The 24,988-nt window shown below is 42.0% G+C and overlaps 2 protein-coding genes across 11 annotated transcripts in view; one reads left to right on the top strand and one right to left on the bottom strand.

Moving 5' to 3' along the window:
* Positions 1-10,519, bottom strand: part of HSCB (HscB mitochondrial iron-sulfur cluster cochaperone) — a 32,852-nt gene extending 22,333 nt beyond the window's left edge. For 2 of the 7 annotated variants that reach the window (XM_060119025.1, XM_060119024.1), the window contains exons 1-5: positions 10,230-10,519; positions 9,030-9,126; positions 8,590-8,679; positions 7,844-7,988; positions 4,656-4,703 (exon numbers count right to left, since the gene is read on the bottom strand). In XM_060119025.1, coding sequence (XP_059975008.1) covers positions 4,656-4,703; positions 7,844-7,988; positions 8,590-8,679; positions 9,030-9,126; positions 10,230-10,465 — 616 coding nt within the window. In that variant the 5' untranslated portion in view covers positions 10,466-10,519. Of the gene's footprint in view, positions 1-4,655; positions 4,704-7,843; positions 7,989-8,584; positions 8,680-9,029; positions 9,127-9,569; positions 9,678-9,967; positions 10,061-10,229 lie in introns of those variants that run through there. The other 5 variants (XM_060119028.1, XM_060119026.1, XM_060119031.1 and 2 more) reach the window with 5 other exon arrangements.
* A 210-nt stretch (positions 10,520-10,729) lies between these two features.
* The window catches only part of CHEK2 (checkpoint kinase 2), a 39,923-nt gene continuing 25,664 nt past the window's right edge, over positions 10,730-24,988 (top strand). For 3 of the 4 annotated variants that reach the window (XR_009534490.1, XM_060118447.1, XM_060118449.1), the window contains exons 1-6: positions 10,730-10,785; positions 11,101-11,178; positions 11,635-11,819; positions 12,773-13,100; positions 22,489-22,613; positions 22,732-22,879. Coding sequence is in view for 3 of the 4 variants with exons in the window: in XM_060118447.1 (XP_059974430.1) it covers positions 12,779-13,100; positions 22,489-22,613; positions 22,732-22,879 (595 nt within the window). In the remaining variant the exon portion in view is untranslated. The remainder of the gene's footprint in view (positions 10,786-11,100; positions 11,179-11,634; positions 11,820-12,772; positions 13,101-22,488; positions 22,614-22,731; positions 22,880-24,988) is intronic. The other variant, XM_060118448.1, reaches the window with a different exon arrangement.

Genomic DNA, 24,988 nt, shown 5'->3' with positions numbered 1-24,988 from the left:
TTAAATCTTCCTAAATCTTCCAGAAATATAAGAACCAACTCAAATGTTTTCAATTTCATGTAATTTGGGTAAATCTTTGGTAAATAAAACTAGTGTGATATTCTTGGTTTAATAAAATGGATATGTCTTCAGAGTTGTTAACATTAAATATAATGCAAGCATACTTTTTTTTTTTTTTTTGCATTACGCAGGCCTCTCACTGCTGTGGCCTCTCCCGTTGCGGAGCACAGGCTCCGGACGCGCAGGCTCAGCGGCCATGGCTCACGGGCCCAGCCGCTCCGCGGCATGTGGGATCTTCCCGGACCGGAGCACAAACCCATGTCCCCTGCATCGGCAGGCGGACTCTCAACCGCTGCGCCACCAGGGAAGCCCCCAGTTATTATTTTAAAATGTGATATGTCACAGAAACAACCAGATTTCCTTTGTGTTATTTTTATAATAACCTCTCATCAGATCTTTAACTACGGCCATTTTAAGTCTTTTGCTATCCACGGAGGGTTGTTACCTTACTCTGATGCTTTCCTAAAAGCTCTTGCAACTAGCTGTAAGCCAGAGTACTTGTGATCAATAAACAGGTACTGTACCAGGTACTCTGTGGTACAGGCTTCTGATGGCATTGCTTACATTACTGAGTTCAAATCAGTCGACTAAGTCAGGATTTCCAAAACGCTAATGAAAAAGCCGATGGGTTCATGAAACTGCTAACCCAAGATCAAGCAGAACAAAATTAACTACATAGGATTGAGTAAACTGATAAGTTGATTATAATTTTTTATTCAAACTATTGCTGGCTTTTAAATGTTCTATTTTCTAATATGAGGAAATCCCCTTTCCTTTTCTCATAAGCTATCTATGACTCATTAACAATCTAGTAAATTATACACTTTTGTAAACAAAATTAAAACTTCTTCTTCTCCCTGCCTGATCCCTCAAAAAGTTAGAAACTATTATTGAGTATTCTTGTTTTCACGGCAATATAGTTATTTGCATAGCTTCAGTAAGAATCTGTCCTCTTTGTGATAGAACATAATTAAAAATAAGGCTTTGAAGGGAATGTCATATTTGAAAATGATGCATAAAGTCATCAATTTTAAGGAAATAAGGTTGATTTTATAGAGATAATGCTTTCAAAGCCCTGTTGCAAAAACTGGCCTGGTATCTGGTTTACAGGGTTCCCAGACTTACAGGTGATTAAGGGCACTCGGCAGGCCCATGAATCTTAGAATATTTGGGGGACGTTGGGAAGAGAGGAATTCACCTGAAACTCTAGGTAATGCAGGTGAAGAATTCTGATGGAGAAATCTTGGCTTGACTTCCTAGCAGAGAGGTTTTTCAAATCTAATCTGAGATTCCAGGCAGATTCTAATGTGAGATACAGGCAGACCTCAGAGATACTGGGGGCTGGGTTCCAGACCACTGCAACAAAGCGAATGTTGAAATAAAGCAAGTCACACAAATTTTTTGGTTTCCCAGTGCATATAAATATTGATACTGTACTATAGTCTATTAAGTGCACAACAGCATTATGTCTAAAGAAACAATGTACATACCTTAATTAAAAATATTTTATTGCGGAAAAATGCTAACCATCATCTGACAACACAGGTGTGCTACAAACCTTCAATTTGTAAAAAATGCAGTATCTGCAAAGTGCAATAAAACCAGTTATGCCTGTAAAAAGTTCCATTAGGAAAACTTAAAAAGGCCTTTATGGTCAGTTACCATTCTTGCTGCACTTAATAAATAATCAGGCCAAATTTCATGAAACTAAATTTATTTTGTAAACAAGAACAAAGTTACTTTATCTTTGATTTAAAAAAGGGGGTGATTGTGGAGAGAAATTTTATGTTTCAGTGGAAAAGAATAACACAACCTTGCGAGTTATCAGAATCCCGTCCTGTTCATTGTCTTTGAGGTTTTATTATCTACTTGTAAACTGAACTGGATCCTTACACATTTTGTTGGCCCTCAGCAAATCCTCAATTCTTCTAGCTTCTTTCAACATCTGGCTACAACTTTCCAAACCAATGTTTCCAATGTTCCTCCCTCCCTCCTGACTTACTGTCACTAAGAACTAAAACCTGACTGCCCAGATCCTCAGTGGGACTCAGGCTGTCTTATAGCTGCCCCTTTCCTCCAGGATCTGGGAAAGTCCTGCAAGCTGAAGCTGGAGGACTTGATAGAAACGTCAAAGAACTCATCACAACAAATCACGGGCAACCTTTGTGCCTGGAGCTGCTGGTACACGGGCCACTCAGAAAGCACGCACCTTCCACACTGTGCTCTGGGGAATAACCATGACTGTGATGCTGATGTCTCTGCCATCACCACAAACATTCAAACTACAAGCCAGGAGATGCGTCAGATTGCCTCTGCTGTCCTCATGCCACCACCTAAAGACACTTAAGTGGTCAGTGTCTTCTCAGGTGGCTGCCCTCTGGACTCAGAAACTGGGGTTATAGTTGGCTCCAGACATTGACCTTTGTTTTCCTTTTCGTTTCCATAGAGATGCTCCTCATTAAATGCACATTTGCTCACGTCATCCCCCAAATATCCTCTACTATCAGGCCTCAACAGATGGCTCAGCTAGTCCTTCATAAACAAAAGACGATTGAGTGAGAAATGGACTTATGTCGTTCAGAGGAAAGAAGGTCTCTTCTGTCTCTTTCTTGCTGTTTGTTCCAGTCAACACCTGATGATAGGGCCCCTGTCTCCAGGCTCTGTGCGAGGGTGGGAGCCTAACTTCCATAAGGGCCAATTAACAAACCCAGATGGGTTTCATAGGACCAACTCCTTCTTCCCGCTTTTTGTCATATTTCACTTCCCCAATTCTACTGAGCCCCTCTGCACCCCCGCCCTACTCCCTCATTCTCCCTTTAAAATGCCCAGTTGCCTCTGTACAAATCGACATTGAGTTCAGTTCACGCTGGACTCTTTTCCCTATCACCATAGTTATTACTGATTCAAATCTGTCCTTACCACATTAACTAGTATCTGGCTTTGTTTATCTGTGACAGTGCATCTCTCTGAGTTCCTGCTGTCAATTCTTTAAGTGTACACCCAGAAGTGGAATTGCTGGATTGCACCGTAATTCTATTTTTAATTTTTTGAGGAACTGCCATACTGTTTTCCATAGTGGGTGCACTATTTTACATTCCCACCAGCAGTGCACAAAGGTCTCTACATCCTTGCCCACGTTTGCTATTTTCTTTTTTTTAAAAATAGCATCCATCTTTATAGGTGTGAGGTGGTATCTCACTGTGGTTTTTGATTTTCATTTCCCTAATGATTAGTGATGTTGAGCACCTTTTTTCTATTTCTTAACCTGAGTGGTGGGGACATGGGTGTTTCTTCTGTTGTTATTCTTCCATTGTACTTATGTACTATTCATTCTTTAAGAAATTGCATTTTATAATTAAAAAAATAAAAGCCCACAAAGGTATAACAGGAGCTGGGGGTGGGCCTTGGTGGAACATAATCTAACCATCTTAACCAGTAGGCTGGGGACATGGATTTCGGCAGATACGTTGGGCCACGTTCCTGTCTTTTCTGCTATTAATCTATATTCCTCCCCATCTTTTTAGAGACACCCCTCCCTCCCCGCCACCTTCTGCCTGCTTCTCAGAATAAACTCCTACAGTCCCTACAAAGTAGGTAGTACACTGTGCAAGCTTATCTCCTTGGCCCTCAGTGATCGGACTGGAGTGGACATCTGACTCAAACTGGGGCAATCAAATCCCCCCTCCCAGGAATCTAGATTGGATCTAGAAGATTCTAGTCAGATGGTAAAAGGCCCTGTTCTTATGAGGTAATAGACCAAGGAGGACTGATGAGTCATCCAGTTGGGGAGGCCAGTTTGGAGCACTGGGGAGAAGGATGGAGTGGCCAGCTAGGCCACCAAGTTCAGGACCACAGTCTTGGTTCCAGACTGCTTTCTGGTTCCCAGGTCTTGTTCTAGAAAAGCTCTTATCACACAATACTATGCTCATCTCAGGGACTTTGGATTCTGAGAGACACCCCTGATTCCTTAGAGTAACCTCCTTTTATCTGGGTTAGTATGAGTTGCATTCTCCTTTCTGTAGTCAAACGATCCCTAAGCCAAAGGGCTATTAATCTCCTATTTAAGGAGTGGCACAAGTCAGGATGGAAAGAAAGGCTGTTCTTGCTTAAAAATAGCTAGAAATAGATCTAGTCTCTTTAGTCTGAGAGCCAGGAGCAGTGGGGACAAGGATGAACATGCCCTATTTGCAATCTGGGCACAGCTCGGCCATGGGATTCTCCTCCTGGGCTTTGCAGAAGAAAGGGGTACGTGGGCTTTGCCAAATGTTGACTGTGCAGCCTTGCCCTCAGAGTCTGCCTGTGTTGGCTTCAGCCCACATCCCTCACCTTATCTTCTCCTACTTGCTAAAGGGGAATGGGAGCACTTTCTCTCACCTCATCTTCAATGGGCGTATCACTGGTTTTGGCACACCCCTTGTTTCTCTAGCAAGACTGTGAATCCTTGAAGGCAGAAATGTAGACTCATCTATATTTCATAGCTCCCATGTACCTGTCATAGGATGGGCATATAATAGCTACTTATTGAATGGATGGTTATACCTCAGTGCTTACAATTTCTTTCCATATTTAAAAAAGTCAAGAAATGAAGGAAGTACCTCTTTCAAAAGCTCTGCTCACATTGTCAGCCAATTCTTTCTGTTTAGCTGAAAAAGAAAAACATTATCTTAATTTTTCTACTTAAATAGACTCATAACATGAAGACAACGCTTTGTCATCTTGTTGTGAACACAACATAGCAGGGAGTTTGGGTTCAAGGGTAAGGCCTCATAACCTCTGTCTCTACAGTTCCATGATGGCAGCTCCTGCTTAGTGCAGCTCTGGCTGATCCTAGTTACACTGTTTTTCTATCCGTGAAAGGTCTGAGGGGCAATCACCAAAGCTCATAAAATGGCTATAGAAGCATTAAAAAAAAAAAAAAAAGACAAGGAAGTGCCTTAGATTATCTCCACCAAGCACTCTGAGTCTTCCAGATTTCAGCTAGGAGAAAATTAACAAGCGGGACTTGCCTATCAGCAGGGCATTAGAGTGTGTCAGGTAACTACTAGCAAATTATACAGCCTCTCAGGAAAATGAAACATTTCGATCATATTGTACCACCTTAAGAGAGAGGATGCCAGATGAAGTAAAGCAGCAGCTACCTCACGTTTTTATTGTTTCCTCATAAGAAAATTGTATGATAAGTGCCTTTTCCAGATACAAACAGTATCAATCATTTATATGGTGCCTGCTTTCAAAGCACTTTCAAATACATTATATCCCCATGGTAAGCAATGACAGGTACTGGGAGAACGTATATGGTCACATGGTTGGTGAGTGGAGGAGCTAAGAGAGACCCCAAGTCACCTGACTTCTGGTCCAGTGGTTGGAAACTCTCTTCTCAGGTAGCAACGTGGTGTTAACAAAAGGACACTGGATTAGGAGTCTGGAGGCTCTGAAGTCCTGACCCCAAAACTATCTAGCTCATGCGCTTGAACGTTCACATTACCTGGGCCTTAGCAGGTAAAATGAAATTTAGGAATTACTCTAAATGAAGGTCAGTGACCTGCTCAAAACCAGATGTTAACTATAGAGCTAGAAATAACCCCCACCATTCATTGGGAACTTACCACAGGCCAGGCACTGTGTCAAGTGTTTTACATGCTTTAACTTAATCGTTGCAACAACCAGTACTAATATTATCTCCATTTTACAGATGAGGAAACTGAAGCTCAGAGGGGTGAAGTCACTTTACTGAAGGTCACACAAAAGGTCAGTGGCAGTGTTGGGACTGAACCCAAGTCCACCTCACCCAGAGCTTCATGAACCTCTGCCTTCCAAAGCCGTGCAGCTGGGTCTTTTGACGAAAAATCCCGAGTTTCTCTTTTCCCAACACCACCCAGCCCTAATGTTGCTGGTACAACCCTAGCTGACAGCTCCCCCACCACAACTTCTATTTTACTTCTTTTAACTTCTTTGTTATTTATTCACTCACTTGACAAATATTTACTGAGCCCCTATTATACTCCAAGTACTACTGCATGTGCTAAGGATGTGAGGGAAGCAAAAAGAAGACACAATTTCTGCCTCTGTAGAACTTCTGGTCTAGTAGGGGAGGCTGATATTGGTCCAGTAATCTCACATAAACCAGTGATTAGTCCTACAAAGGAGGGGTACCCACAACCAAAAGGTATAGACAGAGAGGTCCTCTGCGGATTCTCTGAGGAAGTGAGGACTGCCCCCAGATCTGAAGGAGGAAGAGTTAAATAGATGGGGTAGAGGAGAAGAGGGTTTCGGGCAGAAGAAACAGCATGCGCAAATGCCCTGGGTAGGGAGGTGCAAGGTACAGATGAAGAACTGGAAGCAATCTGTGTGGCCGGAGTGGAAGGAGCAAATGGGAGGAAGCAGAGGCCAAGCCATGCAGGTCTCTTTAACCTGAGGCGGGGGGCGGGGAGCCACTTTAAGCTTTTAAGCAAGGCCAAGGGTGATATGATTAGATTTGGGTTTCAAAAAGATCACATATGTGACAGTGTAGGAATATATCAGATTGAAGGTAGAGACGGACCAGTGTGGAGTTACTCCAGTTGTCCGGGTGAGAGAGAATGGTAGCTTGGGACAGGGTGGTGGCAGTGAAAAATGTATACACGGATCTGAGACACATTTAGAAGGTCAGCTTTTCAAGACTTGGTGATGGACTGTTTATGGGGGTAAGGGAGAATAAGTTGTGAAGGACACCTCCTCGGTGTTTTGGACTTGTACAACCACAGAGCGTCATTCACTTAGAAAGGGAACATCAGCAGAGGAGCAGAAGAGACACGCTCGTGACTTCCACTTGGGACACACTGAGTTGGAATATATAAACTCCAAGAAGGTCCAGGCCATGTCTTTCTTGTTCACTGCTGTATCCTCAGTATCTTGCACAGTGCCTGATACAGTAAGCATGCCATAACATTTGTGAAAGTTCGTATCTGCATACAATTTGAATGAGAAACCTGGAGCCTTTTCTATATGGCATGGTTAATTTTATGTGCCAACTTGTTTAGGCTGTGGTGCCCAACTGTTTGGTCAAACACTAGTCTAGATGTTGCTGTGAAGGTATTCTGTAGATGTGATTAACATTTACAGTCAGTTGACTTTAAGGAGATTATCTTTGATAACATGGGTGGGCCTCATCCAATCAGTTGAAGGTAGTAAGCAAAAACTGAGGTTTCCTGAGGAAGGAATTCTGTCTCATGACTAACATAGAAGCCCTGCCTGAGTTTCCAGCCTGCTAGTCTATCTACATATTTTGAACTTGCTAGCTCTCATAATCACATGAGCCATTCCTTAAAATAAATTTCTCTCTCTCTTTCCACATACACATACACTACTGATTCTGTTTCTCTGGAGAACCCTGACTGATACACTATGGAATAAAGTGGAAAGTAAAGCAATATGAGATCATAAGATCAAGGTTTCAATCTTTGCTCTGCTATATCTGCTGTGTGACCTTGGGCATTCCCATGAACTTCTGAGGCCTGTTTTTCTTGTCAGAGATAATATTATTATCCAAAGGATGTCATGGGTGGGAAGGAGCACAGCAACCTGCAAAATACTATTACATTCTTGGTTTAAGCCCGCCTGCCAGAGAATTAGGAATTTTGCAAGTCTAACCTCTAGACAAAATGGGTTTCAGCGTAATCAAGAAAAAAAAATTCCCTGAATCATTATGAAGGCCAATATGTACTCTTTATATCCATTTTTCACTTAGCCCCTACATGTACTCAAAATAGCAATAAAATGCAGTTGGTGGTATTTTATCTTTTACCTCTGACAATAGATTCCATCTCTTTCATGGCAGTTTCACCTTGAGCTTCTGCAAGTTTTTCATTGATTTCCATTATTTCCATGAGGAATTGACTGTCCATTTCATAATCTGTCCCTTCGGGAATCTCTACTCCACAGAGCTTTAGCTATTGGGGCATAAAGCAGGGAAAATAAGTTTAATTCAAGAAACTATGGCCAGAGTCATAAATCCTCCTCACCATTCAGAACAGAATGCCACTCACAGGGAAAACTTGAACTGTCCCAATAGTGAAAGTGTGAGGGTAGGGTGCTGTAAAGTTAGACTGAGATAGGAGTGCTGGGATGGGATCACTCTCTGCTACCTGGAACTATGTGACCCTGGGGGAGTCATTCTTCCACTTGGGAAAAAGTGGAAGGAGGTTGAATTAGATATTTGTAAAAATTCTATTAAATCCTAAAATTCTAAGGTGCTCACTTCTCCCCCACAAAAAAACAAAAATTACTCTTCCCTAAAAGCCAGCACCATCTAATCCTTGAAATTTATAGAAAATGGTAAAAAAAAAAAAAAGAGGCAATTGGGCAAGTAAGATTTACAGAGATACTCAGAGAAAACTATACTCATGTAATAGTATCTTTGAGGTTAATTATTGTTGGGTCCCTAGATTAGCTCAGGTCTCAAGCACTCTTCTGTTGAACACAGGGGAGCAGCTGTCCTACAGAGCAATGGGACCAGGCTGTCATGATAGAAGGGTGGGAAAATCACCTTACAAGGTATAGTCCCCTGCTCAGGGGGGCCAGAAGAGTCTTATAGGCATCATTAACAAGGGTCGAATGCTTCTCTGAGAAATCCTTTTCAGTCTGTAAGTGGAAATGAAGATAGTCATATTACCACGCAAATAGGCCATCTTACATTCACAAACTGTTTCATAAAATACTGAAGGGCAAGCACATAAGGAAGTGACCAAAGGAGAACTGGTATGGGATAAGCTGTTTTTATTTTCAGGTGATGGGTTCTAATTCTGCTGGGAAATCAGGTAAAAGTTCTGAGTGTAAGACAGGTCCGGCGTCTGGATGGCTGGGGTCAGGCTGCCTCAGGGTGAAGCTGGCTGTCCAGCTCTGTCCCTGATAATCACATAACCATAAGGACACTGCCACCCACCCAGGGTACACACGTGTTTGGGTGTGATTATGGCTGGCCAATAGGCTACCTGAGACCTCTGGCTGAAGAAATCTGGGTGGATAAGACGCTGTAGTTGCTGGTACCTATGCTGGAGCTTCGCAGTGTCAACTCTGAAGGAGCGGTTGCTGGAAGGAAATCAGGAGATGAAATTCATGCATCAAATGTTTATAGATTTGTATAGTATGGGCCTGGTTCCTGTTCTCATGGGGGATGATGCAATAAACATATAGACAGAGCTATTTCAAAAAGTGGTAGGTACTGCAAAGGAAAACAGAATAGGATCAGAGAATGGTAGATGTGGTGGACAAAGAGATGACATTTGAGCTGAGACCTGAATGATGATGAGGAGTAATCGAAGATCACAGGAAAGAGTCATTCAGGCACAGGGAACATGCAAAGGCCTTGAAGTGGGAACAAGATTGGCGTGCTTGAACAACGTAAAGAGCAGTGTTACTGCAGCCCTTCATAAGTGCTCAGTGACTGGTGGGGCCAGAGCCCAGAGTTAAGGGGAAGAGGCATTCCTGAATCCCACTCTATTTTTCTAAGGCCCAGGTCCCTTCATCTTTACCTCTCACTTTATTTTAATCGAATCCTCTTCGCTTTCTATTCCCAGAGCGTGCCCTATCTTATTAGTTTAGCTTCGCCCAAACTTCACCACCTCTCCAAGCTCCTCAACCTTCGGAGGTAAACAGAAAAAAACATCTATTTCTCAGACCTTCCAATTCTCACTTTTCCCTTAGACTCTGCCCACAGCATTAAGCTTTTCTTTGCTCTTACTCTCTCATTTTGGATAACACCTCATTATTTCTTTCTTAAAAGTCTCAACCCAACTTTAAACCTCTGAACCTATTCCTCAAGACTCCATCCGCCAAGGGCCGCGCAAGCACCCTTCCCTCAGGCCCCACCTCTGAACTTCCTTCTCTCAGATCCCGCCCCTCAAGTCTCCCTCCATTGCAGGCTCCAAACCTCAATTTCCTCTAATCACACTCCTCGCCCCACCAGTCCACGCTCCACTCTCGTCACCATCCCACAAAGCTTCGCCGCTCAGTCCGGCCCCTCGATTTCCTCTCCCAACACATCTCACCCACCTTCTCCCAGGCCCCACCCCCAGCCCCTGTTCTCTAGGGCTCCGCCCACCCATGTAACTGGTCCCACCTTCTCCTCCCTTAGCCTGACCCGCCCTCCATCTCGCACTCCCCGACGCATTTCCCGAAACGGCTTCCCGTACCAGTCCATGAGGCTGAAGTAGTCTCGAGTGGGGTCAGGTGGCTGCAGCGCGCGGCACTGAGGGCAGAAGAACCGGTCCCCCCGCAAGGGGCCCCCTAGGCCGCCGCAGTTCCAACACCGGGGGGAGTTGCTTCCCGCCAGTGACGCAGCACTGCAGTTTAGCGGTCTCCTCCTTAGCACCCCTGTCGGCCATAACCCCGACACCCGGAGCAAGGCCCTGGTCCTTCCGCACCACATCTGGCCAGCGGCCGGCCTCCTCGCGGTCACCTGTGGGGGAGAGAAAGTGGTCAACCAGACTGGTGCTGCTGATTGGCCGGGAAGCTGAGGGGGCGGGACTACCCGGGGGAAACCTGGATTATGAGTCCCGCTCTGCGTTTTAAACTACAACTCCCAGAAAGCATTGAGGCTATGTGGGCCGCCACATCCGCTGTTTGTCATTGGTCCGGCGGGTCCGGAGGGGTGTTTTGATTGGCTGAGGGTGGAGTTTGTATCAGCGGGTTTAGCGCCACTCCGCTGGCTACGGCTGCTCTGAGTGTGCGGTTCTAGGTGGGCTTGCGGTGAGTTATAGTGGGAACTTTTCTTGGGTATTGAGGGGTTCGAATCCTGTCCTCAGGGTCTTTTTGCGAGCTGAATTTCCCGAGGTTCCGTTTTGTACTGTGTTTGAGCTTGGGAAGGGGGAGAGGAATGCGTGGGCGACTCTCTTCCTTCTTTGTAGATAAATTTCGAGGTGAAGGTCACTTCCCTTGTAACTTTAAAGCTGAAACTGGCCCAGACGTAAAGGATAAGAAAGAACAAAGTTGTCCCCTTCAAAATGAGAGCGAAGTTGCTCTGTAGAGAGTTTTATAGGTGTTAGTAATTATTTCCATATTTAGGTTCAATCTGGAAAATGCTGACTGAGAACCCATTCTTAGCTGCAAGGCGCTGCAGGAACTGGAAACACACCGACTTGTGTAGGAAGATGCTCTGCGAGTGTTCCTAAGGAAGTGTGGGGGATGGGGTGGCGAGGGGAGGGTAGGAGGGCACCAGTCTTCCTTGGGAATCAGTTTCTCTATTGGAAAAAAAAAATTGTGTTGCACTTGTAAGGCCTTTTCCTGCTTTCAGATTCTTTGGGCCTGGAATTCCCAATTATGAAGCATTACCGAGGGGTGGGGGGAGGAACGTTGATGCATCATCTCATTTGATTCGCAAGCTCTGTCTACTTTTCTGGATTCAGAGAGGTTGCGATCTACGTAAAGGTCGTGCAAAGAGTTGACTTAGACATCTGACTCGACTCCAGATCTGTTTGCTTATAACCTCTCCACTATACTTTTTCCTCATGGCAGAGGCCAATGTAGTCCTGGTCTGGTGGACCCTTTTTGTCATGAACGATGATAGCAGCTACCTTTTGACACACTGTCTTTTGCCAGTTTTCAGGGCAGAGAAGTCTTGCTCAAGAAGCTGCAGGAGGACACAGCTCGGCTGAGGTGGTATTAGAGCAGCAGGTCCTGAAGTGGCGGACCTAGCTCTGGCAACACCTACCTCCCTGGTGTGCTTTCAGGAAAACTCATCAGGACCTTTGCATCTGGAAAGCTGTGTAAATGCAATAATCAGTGTGAGTCATGTTTGCTATATTCTCCTTGAGGGGTAGCCTGAGTGTGGGATTCAGGAGAGAAAGTGCTTTTTTAAAAAAAAATCAGATTAGGGATTTAAAGTTAGGGATTGAAAGTTACTTTCACTTTACTGTAGGTTCTGTTATTGGAGTTTAACTGTCCATCAAATGAATTCTAAAGCTGGGGTGGGAACCTCTGTTACGGTCTGTGTCTCATCATGGTTTTCTTTAGGCTTCTGTTGGGCTGGGAGGCCATTTAGGATGCTGAAAAGATGAGCCCCCTAGTTAATTAGAATCACAAAGGGATAGGTGGAGTTGTTTAGAGCAGTCTTTGTGTTACGCCTCTTTAAGTGGCCCAGCTCTTAGTTTGGAGTCAAGGAATCTAGAATGAACTTAGGTCCTACCCTCCAGGAGCTGGTCTGGGGGAGAGGGGGCATCAGTGACATTTTATATATAAAATAGCCACCCCTGGGGTGATGCAGCAAATTTCTGTAGAGTTTCTTTTAGTCTATGCCAAGCCACCTGACTCTTCCCTTTCTTTCTTTTTCAAAAATACATATGAAGTTTAAGTGTAGTGTTGATTGTATTAACGACTACATTTTTAGGTTCTATTTTTAATTTAAAAAAATTGGATGAGTGTAAGCTGTTATGAGTCTCTCCCCCTCCCCAATTCAGTTTCATTGCTTTTTACTTATTTACAGCCTTCAAATAATTTCTTTGTTTCTGTCCTCTGTGGTTGTGGCTGTCACACAAAAACTTATCAGGTGAAAATGATGTGATGAAAAGCTCAGCCCAGAAGAATGATAGGTCTAAACTGTTAGAATTTTAATTTTTGCAGAGCATGCGTATCCTGGATTTTTTTTTTTGGCTGTTGTAATATACCTATCCTTTACTCTTGACCTTTACGATGTCTTGTTCTTTGAAATTCACCTTACTGTTGGACACTTATTTTTGAGGTGGTGATGTCTCGGGAGACGGATGCGGAGTGTCATCAGCCCCATGGCAGTGCCTCCCTGCAGTCCCAAGGTGGCTTCTCGCAGTCCCACGGTCCCTCCTCACAGCCACACGGCTCCTCTTCACAGTCCCAGGGCACGTCCAGCTCCTCCACCAGCACGGTGCCCACGTCCAGCCAGTCCTCTCACTCCAGCTCGGGTACGCTGAGCTCCCTGGACACAGTGTCCACGCAGGAACTCTATTCTATTCCCGAGGACCAAGAACCCGAGGAGCCTGTCCCTGCCCCTTGGGCTCGATTATGGGCCCTTCAGGATGGATTCTCTAATCTTGGTAAGACCCTTTGTAATATTTTGTTCAGAAAAACAGTTTTAGGAAGTTGTTGCAACAGACAGCTCAAGACACTCCTGGAATGATTCTGGAGTTTGAAAGTGATGAAAAATGGAACCAAGGAAGCAGTTTTGGGTTGTGCACTGGCTCTTACTTGCTGTAGAGCCCCTTCATTTATACTTTCAACAAACATTAATTGGGCGTCTGCCATGTGTTGTCCATCTGAAGAGGGTTGTGGATCTTTTCCCTAGAAAAATGCTGATTCATGCAAGCTTGCAAATATTTGTCTTCTAATCACAGAAACTTCACCACTTACCTCCTGCTGGTGGTGCAGCAGTTTCAGAGCATCAGTTTTACAGTTTCAGAATGGGGAAGGTTATTTGTTGACTCCCTGTTACTTATTTTTATCTCAAAATAGCCAACCTTGCTGTTTAAATATACTCATCCTCTCTGACACCTGGTTCCAACAGTAAGGCTTTGCTCTCTCGGTATGTTTTAAGCAGCATTTTTCCTCTGTCCTGAATTAAAATGACCTCTTCATTACAAAAAAAAAAAAAAAAAAAAAAAAAAGAACTTGACATTAATGGAATAGAAAATAATAATGTAAAGAAATGAATGGCTAATGTACCGTTTTGTACCTTGTCACTCACCCTTCCCTTTTATGTCACGTGCAACTTTGATGACTTGAAAAAACAGTGAAAAATGGAGAAATAGCAATATTCATACATACAACTTTAAATTTAGAAGTAAGCATTTGAAGCTAATTTTTACTCATTTAAGCTATATATTTAAGCTAGGCTTAGGGCTGATGTATGGTGAGTGGGACACAGAAATGGTGAGTTAGGGTGAAGTTGGGTGTATCTCCTTTAAACTTAAGATTACATACACAAAGAGCTTGTTAGGGAGACCAGCATAAAGTAATTGCTCAATAAAGAGAAGCTATAATATTTTATTGTTATTATTTGTTATTGATTCACACCTATCTTTTTTTTTTTTTTTTTTTTGTGGTACGTGGACCTCTCACTGTTGCGGCCTCTCCTGTTGCGGAGCACAGGCTCCAGATGCACAGGCTCAGTGGCTATGGCTCACAGGCCCAGCTGCTCGGCGGCATGTGGGATCTTCCCGGACTGGGGCACGAACCCGTGTCCCCTGCATCGGCAGGCGGACTCTCAACCACTGCGCCACCAGGGAAGCCCCCACACTTATCTTTTCTTCTAAATAATTTACAGTTTTAGCTCTTAACCCTTTTGAGTTGATTTTTGTACGTGGTACGAGGTATTGTCCAAATTCATCCTTTGGCATGGGAATGTACAGTTGCCCGAGCACTATTTCTTTTTTTTTTTTTTTTTTATAAATGTATTTATTTTTGGCTGCGTTGGGTCTTTGTTGCTGCACGTGGGCTTTCTCTAGTTGTGGTGAGTGGTGGCTACTCTTCGTTGTGGTGCATGGGCTTCTCATCACTGTGGCTTCTCTTGTTGTGGAGCATGGGCTCTAGGCATGAGAGCTTCAGTAGTTGTAGCACGTGGGCTCTAGAGCGTGGGCTCAGTAGTTGTGGCTCGCAGGCTCTAGAGCGCAGGCTCAGTAGTTGTGGAGCACGGGCTTAGCTGCTCCGCGGCATGTGGGATCTTCCCGGGCTAGAGTTCGAACCCGTGTCCCCTGCATTAGCAGGCGGCTTCTTAACCATTGCGCCACCAGGGAAGCGCCCCGAGCAATATTTCTTGAAGAGACTATTCTTTCCCCCTTGAATGGTCTTGACACGCTCATTAAAGATCATTTGACCATAAATGTTGGGGTTTAATTCTGGACTTTCAGTTCTGTTCCATGAATCTATGTGTCTGTCCTTATGCCAGTACCACAAAATCTTGATTACTGTAGCTTTGTAGTAAATTTTGAAATCCAGAGTGAGTCCTGATTTGTTCTTTTTCAAGATTATTTTGACTACTATAGTTCTTTACTTTTCCATAGGAATTTTAGGATAAGCTTGTCACTTCCTGCAAAGAAGGCAGCTGGGATTAAATCTATAGATCTATATGGGTAATATTCCCATCTTAACTGTATTAAGTCTTCCAATCTGTGAACATGGGGTAGCTTTCATTTATTTCGGTCTTCTTTAATTTCTTTCAACAGTGTTTTGTAGTTTTCAGGGTACAAGTCTTGCACTTTAAAAACTTTATTCCTTAGTATTTTTTAATGTTTACTTCTTTTCATTGTGATAAAATATATATAACATAAAATTTTGCCATTTTAACCATTAAGTATGCAGTCCATTGGCATTAATACTTTCACAATGTTGTGCAACCATCACCATTATCTATTTCCAAAATTTTTTCCTCTGGTAATTTCTTTTCCCCCCTAGCTTTATTGAGACATATATAAGTGACATATATAACATTGTGTAAGTTTAAGGTGTACAGTTTGATACACTTATATATTGCAAAATGATCTCCACCATAGCCTAAGCTAACACCTCCTTCACATCACATAATTACCATTTGTTTTCTTCTAGTTTTATAGTTTCACTTCTTCTGTTTAAGTCCTTAATCGATTTCAAATTAATTTTTGTGAGTGGTGTAAGATAGGGGTCCAATTTCATTCTTCTGCATGCGGTTATTCAGTTTTCCTAGCACCATTTATTGAAGAGATTATCCTTTCCCCATTGAGTTCTTTTGGTAATTTCTAACCTATTTTCTCTGTCTTTGAATTTATCTATTCTAGATATTTCGTTTAAGTAAAATCATAATATTTGTCCTTTTATGTCTGGCTTCTTTCATGTAGCATAATATTTTCAAAGTTCATTCATGTTGTATCATGTATCAGAACTTTGTTTCTTTTTATGTCTGAATAATATATCTGAATAATAATATTGTATAAATATATCACATTTTCTTTATCCCTTCTTCTGTTGATGGACATTTGAACCTTTTGGCCATTTTGAAAAATGCTGCTATGAATATTTGTGACAAGTATCTGTTTGAGTCTCTGTTTTCAATTTTTTTGGGGGTATTTAGTGTTTAGGAGTGGGATTGCTGGATAACATGGTTAAGTTTTTAAGAAACCACCAAACTGTTTTCCACAGCAGCTGCACTACTCCATATTCCCACTACTAATGTATGAGGGTTCTAATTTCTCCACATTTCGCCACCACTTAATATCTGTCTTTTGATTTTCATCATCATAGTAGGTGTGAAGTGGTATCTCATTGTGATTTTGTTTTACATTTCCCTGATGGTTCTAATGATGTTAAACATCTTTTCATGTGCTTATTGGTCATTTTTATGTATTTGGAGAAATGTCTATTCAGGTCCTTTGCTCATTTTTATTTTATTTTTTTTTTACATCTTTATTGGAGTATAATTGCTTTACAGTGGTACGTTAGTTTCTGCTTTATAACAAAGTGAATCAGCTATACATATACATATATCCCCATCTTTGCTCATTTTTAAATTGGATTGTTTGTCTTATTATTGAGTTGTAAGTGTCCTTTTTTATATGGTAGATATAAATCCCTTACTAGATATGTGTTTTGTAAATATTTTCCCCCATTCACTTCTTTTCGCTTTCTTGATGATGTTCTTTGATTCACACACATTTTAAATTTTAATTATGTCCAATTTTTATATTTTTTCTTTCATTTCTTGTGCTTTGGGGTCATATCTAGACAGAATTGCTTAACCCAAGGTTACAAAGCCTTATCACTATTTTTTCTTCTTAGAGTCTTATAGTTTTAGTTCCTGCAATTAATCTTTGATTCTCTTTTAGTTGCTTTTTGCATATGGTGTGAGGTAAGTTCCAACTAGATTATTTTACATGTAGATATCCACTGTCCTAGCACCATTTGAAAAGACTATTTTTTCCCCAGTGAATTGTGTTGGCACCTTGTTGAAAATCAGTTGACTGTAAATGTGATGTATTTTCCGTCTCTTAATTTTTTTCCATTGATCTGTATGTCTAACCTTTCACTAGTACCACACTGTCTTGATTATGATAGCTTTGTAGTAAGTTTTAAAATTTTTATTTATTTATTTATTTTTGGCTGCATTGGGTCTTTGTTGCTGCGTGTGGGCTTTCTCTAGTTGCAGTGAGTGGGGGCTACTCTTCATTGCTACTCTTCATCGCGCGCTTCTCATTGTGGTAGCTTCTCTTGTTGCGGAGCACAGGCTCTAGGTACGTGGGCTTCAGTAACTGTGGCACACGGGCTCAGTAGTTGTGGCTCGCGGGCTCTAGAGTGCAGGCTCAGTAGTTGTGGCGCACGGGCTTAGTTGCTCTGTGGCATGTGGGATCTTCCCGGACCAGGGCTTGAACCTGTGTCCCCTGCATTGGCAGGTGGATTCTTAACCACTGTGCCACCAGAGAAGTCCTGTAGTAAGTTTTAAAACTGCAAAATGTAAGTAAGCCCTTTGTACTTCATTTTCAAGATTGTTTTGCTATTCCGGGTCCTTGCTTTTTTATAGGAATTTTAGTTTGAGCTTGTTAATTTCTGCAAAGAAGGCAGCTGGGATTTTGATAGGAATTGTGTATAGTACGGGAGTTTTGCCATCTTAACAACATTAAGTCTTCCAATCCATGCACATTTACATAGGTCTTTCAAATTTTTTCCAACAATATTTTGTAGCTTTTAGAGTATAAGATTTGCACTTCTTTTGTTAAATTTATTCCCAAGTATTTTATTCTTTTTATGCTGTTGTAAATGGAATTATTTTCTTAATTTCATTTTAAGTTGTCCATTGCTAGTGTGTAGAAATACAAGTGGTTTTTGAATATTGATCTTGTATCCTGTAATGTTGCTGAACTTGTTTATTTGGGCTAATCTCTTTTAGTGGGTTCCTTAGGATTTTCTACATATAAGATTATATCATTTGTGAATAGGATTAGATAGATCTGCTTCTTCCTTTTCAATATGGATGCCTTGGCTTTTCATCTCCCTCTCCCTCCCTCTGTTAACTGTCCTGGCTTGAACCTCTTACACGGAATAGAAGTTTTAAGAGCAGACATCCTTGTCTTGTTTGTGATGTTCCTCTCCCCTGTCACCATCTCACCTGTGCCCCATTCTTCACTACTAGGAGAAGGGGCCCATCCTTCCTGGGGTTCTTACTCCTAATTGCCTCACTGAGAGTTTTGGTCCCTTTGCCTCCTGCCTTGCTGTCCCCGCCCTCCTCCACACATCTGCCTGAGGGCTCATCTAATGAGCCAAGGTCAGAGCAGGCTCTTCCATGGGCAGCCTCCCCTTCCACTCTCTGTCCATCATCCCTGGACTGTTGGTGTCCTGATAAAATCTCCATGCCTTTCCTTCTCAACTGTCCCAGAAGCTCCTGGTTTCTAGTAGAAATACCATGGTTCATTCATACCTTTCCCTGTTAATAGATGCTTAGGTTGTTGCCAGTTTTTATTCCTGCAAGCAAGACTGCAATGAATGTCCTTGTCTCCTTGGTCATTTGGACAAATGTCTCTCTAGGGTAGAGCCTGTGTTGAGTTGCTGGAGCATAGAATAGGCATGGCTTTACCTTGTAATGGGTACTGCCATGTTGCCTTCCAAAGGGCTGTTCAATCTATCCTTCCTGTCTTGCCTCATGAAGCCTTTTTGATAGTCCCAGGCAGAGTTGCCAGAGCCTTGCATCTGTGCTTCCCCTGGAGAGTCTACATGCTGTATTGTTTTTGCTTCCCTGTTTGTCTCCCCACCAGACTGCAAACTCTTTAAGCAATTAATTTAACTTTTTGAAGAGGTTATATTTGCATTAGGTGCAAAATTCAAAACAGGTGCAAGGCCTTCATCCAATTTCTGTCTTTCCCCCAACTACTTCCCAGGATTGCTGATTTCTTATGTAGCCTTCCAGAAATATTTGGTGCACATATGAGCAACTAAGTATCTATGTGTTCTTTTTTCCCCCTTTATTATTTATACCAACTGTAATTTACAACACACTGGTTGTAACCTGTTGTTTATATTTAACAATGTATCTTAGACATTCTTCTATCAGAATGTAAAGATCCCCATTTCTTTTGTGGATATATAAATTTATTGAACTAGCCCCTTACTAATGGACATTAAAGTTGTTGCTATAAGAATAATGCTATAGGTCTTCCCTGGTGGTACAGTGGTTAAGAATCTGCCTGCCAATGCAGGGGACATGGGTTCAAGCCCTGGTCCGGGAAGATCCCACATGCTGCGGAGCAACTAAGCCTGCACTCTAGAGCCCAGGAGCCACAACTACTGAAGCCCGCATGCCTAGAGCCCATGCTCCGCAACAAGAGAAGCCACCACAATGGGAAGCCTGCGCACCGCAACGAAGAGTAGCCCCCACTCGCCTCAACTAGAGAAAGCCCGTTTGCAGCAACGAAGACCCAGTGCAGCCAAAAATAAATAAATAAATAAATTTATTTTAAAAAAGGAATAATGCTATAGTGAATAACCTTGTACATATGTCCTTATGTCCTTTCATAATACACATGATTCTATCTGTAGGATAAATTCCTAGAAGTGGGATTTCTGGACCAATGGGTGTGTGCATATATAACTAAGGAATTGAGGTGAAATTCACATAACATAAAATTAACCATTTAAAAAAATTATTTATTTATTTATTTATTTATTTATTTATTTATGGCTGCATTGGGTCTTCATTGCTGTGTGTGGGCTTTCTCTAGTTGCGACGGGTGGGGGCTACTTTTTGCTGCAGTGCACGGGCTTCTCATTGCAGTGGCGTCTCTTGTTGTAGAGCAGAGGCTCTAGGAGTATAGGCTTCAGTAGTTGTGGCCCGCAGGCTCAGTAGTTGTGGCTTGTGGGCTCTAGAGCACAGGCTCAGTAGTTATGGCACATGGGCTTGGTTGCTCTGTGGCATGTGGGATCTTCCCAGACCAGGGATTGAACCCATGTCCCCTGCATTGGCAGGCAGATTCCTAACCATTGTGCCACCAGGGAAGTCCCTAAAATTAACGATTTTAATGTGAACAGTTCAGTGACCTTTAGTACATTCACAACATTGTGCAACCACCACTTCTGTCCAGTTCTGAAATATTTTCTTTACTCCAAAATGAAACCCTATATCCATTAAGCAGTTACTCCCCATCCCTTCCTCCTCTGCTCCTGGCAACCACCAATCTGCATTTCATATCTATGGATTTACCTATTCTAGATATTTCATATAAATACAGTCATACAGTCTGTGGCATTTTGTGTCTGGCTTCTTTCACTTAGCATAATGTTTTCAAGGTTCATCCTTGCTGTAGATGTATGAGTTTTAGCATTTATTCCTTTTTATGGGTGAAAAATAGTCCATTGTGTGTAAATATCACAATTTGTTTATGCATTCACCCATTGTAGGACATTTGGTTTGTTTCCATCATTTGTCTGTTGTGACTAGTGCTGGTATGAACACTTGTGTACAAGGATTTGTTTGGGTACATGTTTTCAGTTCTTTGGGGTATATACTTAGGAGTGGAATTGCTGAGTCATAAGGCAATCCTATGTTTAACTTTTTGAGGAACCACAAAATTTTCCACAGAGGTGTACCATTTTACATTCCCACTAGCAATGTATGAGGGTTCCTATTTCTTTATATCCTTGCCAACACTTATTATTTTCCTTTTTTTAAAAATTAAAGCCATCTTCATGGGGTGAAGTGGTTGCATATGTAATTTTTTTTTAAAGTTATTTATTTATTTAGGCTGTGTTGGGTCTTCGTTGCTGTGCACGGGCTTTCTCTAGTTGCGGCGAGCGGGGGCTACTCTTCATTGTTGTGCACAGGCTTCTCATTCCGGTGGCTTCTCTTGTTGTGGAGCACAGGCTCTAGGCACGCGGGCTTCAGTAGTTGTGGCGCATGGGCTCAGTAGTTGTGGCTGGCGGGCTCTAGAGCGTAGGCTCAGTAGTTATGGTGCACGGGTTTAGTTGCTCTGCAGCATGTGGGATCTTCCTGGAGCAGGGCTTGAACCTGTGTCCCCTGCATCGGCAGGAGGATTCTTAACCACTGTGCCACCAGGGAAGCCCCTACATATGTAATTTTGGTCTTGCCAAATTAGCCTCCCTAGACGGTGTATAAATTACATTCTTACTGGAAACGTATGGGAAATACCTGCTTTTTCATGCCTCTTGCCAACACAGTATAATATGAAACTTTTTGATTTTTGTCAATCTGAAAGTTGAAACATGGAATCTTAATGTATGATTTTCAGAATTTCTTGTATTGAGTTAGCTTGGCCATCTTTTCATATGTTTGAGCCATCTGTATTTCTGTCTCTTATAAATTTTTTTTGTATCCTTTACCTATTTTCTACTGGATTGTTTGTCTTTTTCTTGTTGCTTTGTAGAAACTTTACAGGGGCTTCCCTGGTGGCGCAATGGTTGAGAGTCCGCCTGCCGATGCAGGGGACACAGGTTCGTGCCCCGGTCTGGGAAGATCCCACATGCCGTGGAGCGGCTAGGCCTGTGAGCCATGGCCGCTGAGCCTGCGCGTCTGGAGCCTGTTCTCCACAACAGGAGAGGCCACAACAGTGAGAGGCCCACGTACCGCAAAAAAAAAAAAAAAAAAAAAAAAGAAACTTTACAGATATTAGGGAAATAGTCCTTTGATTGTGGCATGAGTTGGTAATATTTTCCCTAGTCTGTCTTTCCATGAACATTTTGCTTGCCTACCATATGCATCGTCCTAGGTGCTGGAGCTGTATTCTTAAACTAGAGACTCAAGGCTGCCCTTCTGGAATTTGTTCTAACGGGGATGCCAGGAGACAATATACAAATAATAAAGATAATTTTTAGTTATAGAGGGAAACAGAACAGGCTCTTGTGATTATGGTGGGTGGGTGGTGAGCTGGGAGTGTGCTTATACAGAAAGCTGAGTGGAAGATGATAATTTGCAGACACATAAGGCAAGATGGCCATTCAAATCACTGGGAATGAAGAATTCAAAGGCCACAAGGTAGGTTGAACCCAGCATATTTGGGTCAGTGGAAGGAGGCCAGTGGAGCTGAGTGTAGCGATCAAGGGGAGAGGTACAAGGTGAAGTTGGGAGGGACGCAGGGGCCAGATCCTGAGCATCTAGCCTGCCATGCGGAGTATAGATTTCATACTAAGTATGATGGGAAGCCTCAGGAGAGTAATAAGTAGGAAGTTATTATTATATCATAAGTATTTTTCTAAGTCATTAAAAATTATTTGAGAATTTTAATGACTGCTTAGCATTTTATGGCTATGTATAAACCATAATTTGTTAAACTCGTTGGAAATATTTGGTTTTTTTCTCCCCACTGATTTTGAATCTTATAAAATCTTGATGGACAAATCTATAATTTTGATTGCCTTCTTAGGCTCTTTTCCTACAAGCAGATTTTATGAGCAGTTTTTAAAGGTGTTTGATACATGAAATTCAACAGCCCTCTGGGGTGTGCTTTTGTGTTACAGAGTGTGTTAACGACAGCTACTGGTTTGGGAGGGATAGAAACTGTGAATACTGCTTTGATGAGCCCCTGCTGAAAAGAACCGATAAATACCGGACTTACAGCAAGAAGCACTTTCGGATCTTCAGAGTAGGTGGCAAATATTCATACATTTGGGAGAACTGGTCGTCTAGACATCACTCTTAGTTGTCTCCCCACTGAAACGCCCCAGCATTAAAACTTTGAAATAAAATGTTTTCTATTTTAGGAAATGGGTCCTAAAAACTCTTACATCGCATACATAGAAGATCACAGTGGGAATGGAACCTTTGTAAATAGAGATCTTGTAGGGAAAGGAAGACGCCTTCCTTTGAATAACAATTCTGAAATTGCACTTTCAGTATGGAGTAATAAAGGTAATATTATTATCGTCTGGTTACTGGAATTTTTTCTTCCTGTATAAAAGGAAAAATGACATTGTGTCCTTTGCAGAGTATGGTTAGGTACATAAAGTAAGTAGGTTAGTATTCAAGATTCACCTCAATCCTAGTTGCATTTTTTAACAATCAAAAGTTCTATCAAGACAGATTTTCTAAGGTTTAATTGGTTTGATTAGTTTTATTTAAAGCCATATGCTTTAAATTATCATTTTGCTTAGTTATCATTCATTAATTGATTCACTTTTATCACATCAGTCTTAACTATCTATGAGTTGTTATTTTAGGCCATTAGTTCATCCCTTCCCCCTCTTTTTCTCTTCCTTCCTTATTCTTCCCTTTCTTTATTCCTTTCGGTTGTTAATTTCTGCATATATTTATTGAGCTATTATATATAACCCAGCATTAGGCTATGCGTTTTTCTGTAACAATCTCAATTTAGACCTTCCACCTTCTTAAATATGACGTGGTTATCCTTTGAAAGTGGAGATGTTTATCATCATTATCGGGTAGTATTTTATAAGCATTTATTCCTAAAACTTCATGAATATCACATCTAAAATGAACAGTTGTCATTCATTGTGAATAAAAACAATCTACAGAATTAAATATAGCTCACAGTGATTTTGAAATCTTGGCCAAGAGGAATACCCTCGTTTCTTTAATTTGAAAAAAAACTCACAGAACTTCCCAAAATTATCTGAGAGTTGAGTGGCTTGGAATGGTATGTGTTTGTGTGGATAACACCTTAAAAATATAGATTCCCAGAGGCACTGTCCCATAAATCCTGATCCACTAGTTCCAGGGATTTAAAAAATCCTGCCCAGGTGATTCTCATGCAGCCAGTCTTCAGACTGGCATCTCGGAATTATGGCTATTCTGGACATCCTGTAGTGCATTTTATGATTGCCTTAGTTTCTCCTGTTTTCTGACTTTTATTTCCTGTCTGATAATTATAGTCAGGACAGCTGCACAGGCTTTTGCTGTTTGTGAGCACCTGGTTGAGGTGGGCAACTGGTCGCTGAAATGTGGCCTGTCCTCTACTTGACAAGTGGTGTGCCATCTTTTTCTAATTGTTCTATCTGAAGGGCACCTTTTCTTATTTGAACAAAAATGTTATGTGGTCTGAAGCTGGCCGGATGGAAATCGATCAAACTGGTACTCTGCAGACTGATTCAGCCTATTGACATTTTTTTAGGCCTTTGCTGATATTTGTGCTTTAATATGAAAATCCAGTTTTCTTTGAAAAGATGGAATATCTGGCCGTACTTGAGCATATTATCCCTAATTCGAGGATTTGCAGGTGCTAAGTAGAGGCTGCCTCCTTTAGGTGGATGATGTTTTCCTGTTCAAGTCTCCACTGCTCCACATCTTACACTCACTCCAGCCTTACCTGTGTGTATGACCTTCCTGGCTTGTGTAGGCAACTGAGTTTACAGCCCCTGAAGTAGACCTCGACACTTGGGAAAATACATCTCCAGAGCCCCTCAAATTCCCTGATTCTCAGGTGTCACTGTAACATCTAGGTTCATCAATATCAATAAGCAGGGAGGAACGGTTGTATCCTAGGTAGCCAGCAGGTCTCATTCATTAGGCAGCTGTCTGCCTTCTGGGGACCAGCCTGGATTGAAGCATGCTGAGCTGGTTCAGATTTATGCCAGAGACTGGATCTCTATGTTACTCCAGGGAGGTCAAGACCCATCACCTGAAATCTGAGAAACTCAAGGGTCTTAACAAATTTCACTCTTTCCAGATATTATAGGCAGTTGAAAATTTACCACTTTGTTGAACTGGAATGTTTGATAACTGATTGCAGGTTTGGCCCAATGGATGGTTAAATTATGAAATGAGCGGTTTTTTGGTTTTCTTTTTCTGAGTCACAGGCCTAATAATGAAGAAATAAAGGGGATTTTTTGGGAAAGTGTTATTTAGTTAATTTTACAAGTAAGTTCAAGGTGGTTTGCACTATAAAATACCAGCTAGGTAAAGGTAGAAATGGTTGAGAGAAGATAATACTAGTATATGACCTCTGGCCTGATTTTTTGGGATATTTACTTGCCTAGAACATATTTTCTAGATTCAAACTAA

This window comes from Mesoplodon densirostris, chromosome 15, assembly GCF_025265405.1.
Source record: "Mesoplodon densirostris isolate mMesDen1 chromosome 15, mMesDen1 primary haplotype, whole genome shotgun sequence".
Lineage (NCBI taxonomy): Eukaryota > Metazoa > Chordata > Mammalia > Artiodactyla > Ziphiidae > Mesoplodon > Mesoplodon densirostris.
This window is presented reverse-complemented; position numbering and strand designations above follow the sequence as displayed.